Source organism: Girardinichthys multiradiatus, chromosome 4, assembly GCF_021462225.1.
Source record: "Girardinichthys multiradiatus isolate DD_20200921_A chromosome 4, DD_fGirMul_XY1, whole genome shotgun sequence".
Taxonomy (NCBI): Eukaryota; Metazoa; Chordata; class Actinopteri; order Cyprinodontiformes; family Goodeidae; genus Girardinichthys; species Girardinichthys multiradiatus.
In genome coordinates, this window is record NC_061797.1 from 50,782,282 (window position 1) to 50,788,281 (window position 6,000).

The window sequence follows — 6,000 nt, forward strand, 5'->3', positions numbered from 1 at the left end:
CTAATTTTGGTTATTCTAACTGACCTAAAAGAGGAAAAGTTTAGTCTGATTTAATGTCAGACAGTGAAAAAGAAAATGTTTGTCTTTTTATAGCAGAATATGTGGTTTCAACTGGACCTGCTGCTGTCAAATGCTGTTTTTGAAGGTGAAATGATGCTTAAAATCCATAATACCTCCTCAGAATGAGGTAGTATTGCGATTTTACTATAATAATTTTTATTATCATCACTGTTATCAATATTGTTATTATAAATTAATTCTGGATCCGTTTTGGCCTCAGACAGTTCTGATGATCTCAGGCCTGAGATCTGCTGCCTTCACTGCCTCCATCTGCAAACCTGAACCAGGCGGTGATGGCAGAACACCGTCCCGACCGGTTTCCCAGAGATCTGGACCTTCAGAACCGGGACACCGTGTTATTCTCTGAAGGTAAACAAACGCGCAGCCTCAGTTGGGATGAAAGCTGAACATCACCTTATGGGAGACGGTGTACGATTATTAATGTGTACGACTGCGTGATTATTATAATAAAAGGATTAATAGCACAAACACGGGGGAATGAAGCCACTCACCGTGTTTCTGCCGTGTTTTTCTGCGCTATCCGTGCAGGAGCACAGCAGCAGCTCGTCTTGGCATCCTCCGGTGAAGTGAAGCCTGCAGAGGCGCTGAAAACAAAAGCCTCCCCCACATAAGTCCCCGTGACGAGGCTCAACCGCACAAAGAGAGCGGGGCTCCGGGACCGGGTTCCGAGGACTGAGCAGGCGCCGCGGCGTGGCAACCGGCAGCCGAAAATATCCGGGCCTTAAAAAAACAGAACCTGGAAGAGTTCCGAGTCAAACAAACAGCCTGACGGGGAGTCGGGACCGGTGCTCTGCTGACATCTGCTGGACAGATGCTGAAGTGCAGGGGAAGGACAGATGAGGTTGTTTCTGATAGATGTCAGCCATTAAAATCAGTGGAACATTTTGGAATAAAACTCTACATAAAAGCAATAAAATAGCTGTTATAGTAATAAATCCTCCGTAGGGTGGCCGGGCACTCCCTTAGAGATAGGGTGAGGAGCTCGGAGTAGAGCTGCTGCTCCTCCACATCGAGAGGAGCCAGTTGAGGTGGCTCGGGCATCTATACCGGATGCCTCCTGGACGCCTTTCTCAGGAGGTGTTTCAGGCACGTCCCACCGGGAGGAGGCCCAGGGGACGGCCCAGGACACGCTGGAGGAACTATGTCTCTCGGCTGGCCTGGGAACTTCTTGGGCTCCCCCTGGAGGAGCTGGAGGAGGTGTCTGGAGAGAGGGACGTCTGGGCGTCTCTGCTGAGTCTGCTGCTCCTGAGACCCGGTCCCGGATAAATCGGAAGACGACCAGTACGAGTAATAAATCCAGAGCAAGGACACATAGAAAAGACAAAATTTCTCCTGTCAACTTGATCCAACAATTAAAATGAAATACTGCCACCTAATTACAATTAATTAGACAGTATTCTTTGTAATAAATCAGGAGGAGCCACATGGCATGTCAATAAATCTGATTCGATATAGACTGAACTGCATGTACAAAAATCTGGATCATATTGAATTTAACAATATTGTTAGAAGAACAAAATGAATGCAGCTGGAACATCCTTAGTAACATTTGGTCGGAACTTGAGTGGACCAAACTGGGACAAAAAAGGCTCACCAGAATATAACTACACCGGTTTGAATGAATTGTGCTGTATTTGTGAAGAATGAAAAGAATAAATATGATGCAGCTGACATGAACTGGACTGTATTTATTTGTAAAGAATCAGATAAAATCAGGCAATAATTGGCTTGAAAGTAAAGTGACTTTGATGAATCAGCAATTTCCATTAGTTTGAACTACTATGTATTAAAACCACGATAAATAAGACTGGATTGGATTATGATTGGACTGATCTGCATGTAAAACCATGGAATTGGATCTCAGCAACATTCCCTTTAGTCAAATAAAAATCACTTTTCAGTGCATCCCCCCTTAAAGAAACAGATATGAAAGTAATATACTGAGATATCTTCAGATTTTACTTTAGAGGTGAATTTACATGAAACGTGTGATTATAGTAGATAATCTCCTCTAGACCTGGGACCAGAGCTGGCTCAAGGCGTACTAGAGTGCTGCTTAGGGCCCCCAAACTATCAGGGGCCTCCCATAAATGCTTGAATTTTAGACCATAGATCTAAAATCATTATATTTGTCCATGAAGAATGAGAATACTATTGAATTTGATTTGACATCTTCAGCGTACATAAATCAAAATACTTTAAAAAGTTTAAAATTTAAATATAAGAGTTAAAAGAATTGGTGAGTTTACTCTGTAAAACTGCAAAGAATAACCTTCATAGTTTAATACAGTTAGAATCTGATACAAGGTTAAACTTTTCTCTGTGTTTGAGCTGGGTTTGTTAAATACATCTCAGTAAATAATAGCTAATTATCTGTAATTGAGTTAAAGCTCAGCCAATTAAACGTGAACCCCACTCCCAGATTCCATCACGTCTGTCTTGAAACGCCGTTAGTGATGATGTTCTTAACAGAAAGAGGGGCCCCCCAATCTTTTACGTTCTTCAGTCCTCCTTGAGGAGTTCCTCAGGGATATATTCTGGGACCAGTTTTACTTTCCAATTATATGTTTATACCTTTAGGTTAAATTTTCTGGAAAAAGTTTTTCACTCATAGGCAGATGAAACTCAGATCTACTTTTCAGCTTGTTCTGCTTCGTTAAAACCATTGTTTCAGTGTCTCTCTGAGGTCAAAGCCTGGATGACGTCAATGTTTTTAATTTTAATGAGAAGACTGAAGCAATCAAATGATAATCACATTTGTCAAATTGCTCTGTAAACATTTGGAGTTATTTCTGACTCAAATGTTAACTTTGGCAAACAGATTAGTTCAGTTATGCAGCAATCCTTTTTTAAACTAAGGCTTTTATATAAAGTGAAATGATTTTTATCTCTTAAAGACTGAGTGGCTGCTCCATGCTGGTATTACATCAAAACTGGATTGTTGTAACTCTTTATATGATGGTGTTAGTCAGGTCGGCCACTGAAGGACTGCAGCTGGTGGAGAACGCTACAGCAGGTCTTCTGACCCAAACTAAATAGCGTGACGTATTTCCCTGGTGCTTTTTTTCTTCACTGGATCCCTGTTCATATTAGAGATGATTTTTAATTAGACATAAAAGGCACTGAATGGACAGGCTCCTGGGTATCCGTCTGACCTCCTGCAGCCATATGCCTCCTCCAGATCTCTTAGCTCTAATGAGCTCTTGCTTTTAGCTATACCAAGGTCCAGGCTGGAAATGGTGGAGCATGGCTGTAGCCCCTAAACTGGGGAAAAAACTGTCGCTACACATCAGACAGACTCCAACTGTCCATGTGTTTAAATCTAATTTTAAAAACACACTGGCTTTAATACAGCATGAGAGATATGAAGGGGTGATACTTTGGTATACAGGGGTGTTCGTGGCAAACTTAACCTGCAAGGACCTGTGGCTTCAAAGCGGGCCCAGATCATCATCCCTCCACCCACCGTGCTTGACATAGAGCAGGTGAATTATGGCCAAATATCAGGTGCAAAAGTGTAAAAAAGCATTATTTACATCCATCATTTCAGCTCTCCGGCACAGCAAACCGACTCAACAGTAACATTTATCCACAGAAGTAGAGATTTTCACATCATGTCCATTTATTGATCACAGAAAACATGAAACTCCCATCAACACACAATAAGACGTGATCGCAAACTGTTAAAAGTGGTTAAAAAAGCAAACTTCACCAGAAACGAGGTTAGACTCGAACAGGAAATGAGTCACGACTAAACGAGTCATAAACAAGTAAACTTAATCTAACAAACATTATAAACGTGTTCTCTGGAAACCGCTAACACGTGTAGTGGTCGAGCATCGAGTTTATAAATCTGTGCAAAAAGCAGAATTAAAAAAATAAAGCCAATAAACCTGAACAGAGATCAGGAACATATCCATCACTTTTCCCTGTTTCCATGATTTAAAGAATCCACTGCAGACAGATTCACTGAAAGTTTCCTAAAGAACATAAAAAAAAGCTTAAATGTTTTGATACTGCATAAAAATATTACTTATTAGTAAATTTAAATGTTCCCCTTATTTTTATGTCCGTAGTCAAACGGAAATTTGCCTTCAGATACAAAAAAATCTCCTGAAAACCAAAACACACAAATAATCCATCCCATAATAGATGAAGCACATATTTAAGCAGTGTTCACTTCCTCTGAGCAGTTCCTGTTACATTGCATTACATTACAACCTTTAATCTGGCTTTTATAATCATTAAATAGAAAGAATTTTTTTTTTATTGAAATACAAACAATTTCACACACAGAGGATCTGAACAAGCTGTCCAAATGGGTCAGGGACAAAGTTCTGCTGAGGTGCCGAATAGAGTTTGGTTATAAATCAGTACCCGCACCTCTAAATGTCCCTTAGAGCTCTAATAAAACCATTTTTAGAAAAAAAGACAACACAACACAGCAAAAAGCCCAAGAAATTCCTGGACCAGGCAGGGAGGGCATTAATCTGAGAGGGGACAGAAAGAGGCTGAAGGTCACCCTGAAGGAACTGCAGAGATTAAAGAGTCCGTCCATGAGGCCTCTACAGGCGGCACAGGACATAAAACAAGATTTTAAACGAAGGACAGACAATAAACTCCGTGTTTAAAGAAAATATAAAGCTTTTGAACCCGTTACAATGGTCCAAACGTAACACTACAGCAACACAACCCTCACAGTGAAGCACGGTAGCGGCAGCATCATCCTTTTGGGATTTTCTTTTTATTATAGTTCTGAAACCTTAACGGTTATCCACAGAATCGAGGAGATTAGAGGATAACATCTCAACATGTTTAGTTTAAAGCAGAACCTTCCTGGTTTGAAGAAACTGGGAGCAGTTTCTAAAAATGGGCCAAATCTAAAAAACTAAATGGGAAAAAAATGTTATGTTGTGTCTGTACTGGTCATTAGGATGCACACAAAGATATTTACAAAGAGAAGATGTACAACTCTGAGGAAAAAATGTCACTAAATATTCAGTTTCTCAGATTTTATTACTTATTACAAAAAAAAAAAAAAATCTGCATTGTTTTATATGTTTGGGAACTATGAAATCGGGTCTGAATTTATAGCTGGTGGTCCAAAATTATTCAACTCATGCCAAATGTCTGCAGCTGCAGTGAAGATTAGAAAGAAATCATAAAGAGCATTTAATTTCAGTGCAGAAATCTCTGAAGCGGCTCTCTGCACATTTCAAAATCTCTTCTTCACACCGACGAAGCTCCAAGGAAACAGAACCTATCATATGTTTCAGATGTTCTGAAGCTGTCATCCATTATCCGAATGCAGGAGTGGCTTCCCAGAGCTTCAGGGTCTGAATGTAATGAGAGGGTGCTCAGGCTCCTCTACCTGGACACTTTCTGTCTCTAAAGTCTGATTTAAAATCTGTCTTTTTAATAAAACTTCTGGGTGAGATTGGCTCAGATTAACCTAAACCTGCATTTGGCTGAAAGAATCATAAATGACCGCATATTTCTATCATCTCTGTGTTCTGTTTATAGACAGTATATAGCCTATAACCTACATTTGGATTTTACATTTACATCTTATTTTGACCCGTTTTCATTCTTGTTTGAATGACTTATTTTATTTGTAGATAAGACTCCACAGCTTTGCCTGTGATCTGACATGGGAGGAAGGACTGAGATGGAGAGCAGGTGTGAAGTGTAAAACGTTTGTAAAAAAGCTTCTTCACAGTGTTCTCTCTGCTTGAGTGGTTAAATTATCTGCAGTTTTAGGAGATAATTAGTGCAGTGTGGTCAAATTCGTCCATATTTACTCCAGCACAAATTCCTTTCCTCGTCTTCTGTTAGAGTTTTGCACATTTAAATCATGTTGCTTATGTCCAGCTCCAGTGTGTCACACCAACTGGAACACCTTCTTTAAAACCTTCAAAA

The 6,000-nt window shown here is 40.1% G+C and overlaps 2 protein-coding genes across 3 annotated transcripts in view; both read right to left on the reverse strand.

The window, feature by feature from the left end:
* LOC124866640 (USP6 N-terminal-like protein) overlaps positions 1–6,000 on the reverse strand; it is a 30,522-nt gene that overhangs the window by 23,696 nt on the left and 826 nt on the right. The window contains exons 2-3 of the mRNA XM_047362517.1: positions 573–821; positions 339–423 (exon numbers count right to left, since the gene is read on the reverse strand). Coding sequence (XP_047218473.1) covers positions 339–423; positions 573–821 — 334 coding nt within the window. The remainder of the gene's footprint in view (positions 1–338; positions 424–572; positions 822–6,000) is intronic.
* The window catches only part of si:ch211-71n6.4 (para-nitrobenzyl esterase), a 26,528-nt gene continuing 24,207 nt past the window's right edge, over positions 3,680–6,000 (reverse strand). For both annotated transcript variants that reach the window (XM_047363525.1, XM_047363524.1), the window contains one exon: positions 3,680–6,000. This exon is cut by the window's right edge and continues 1,310 nt beyond it. The gene's annotated coding sequence lies outside the window, so the exon portion shown is untranslated.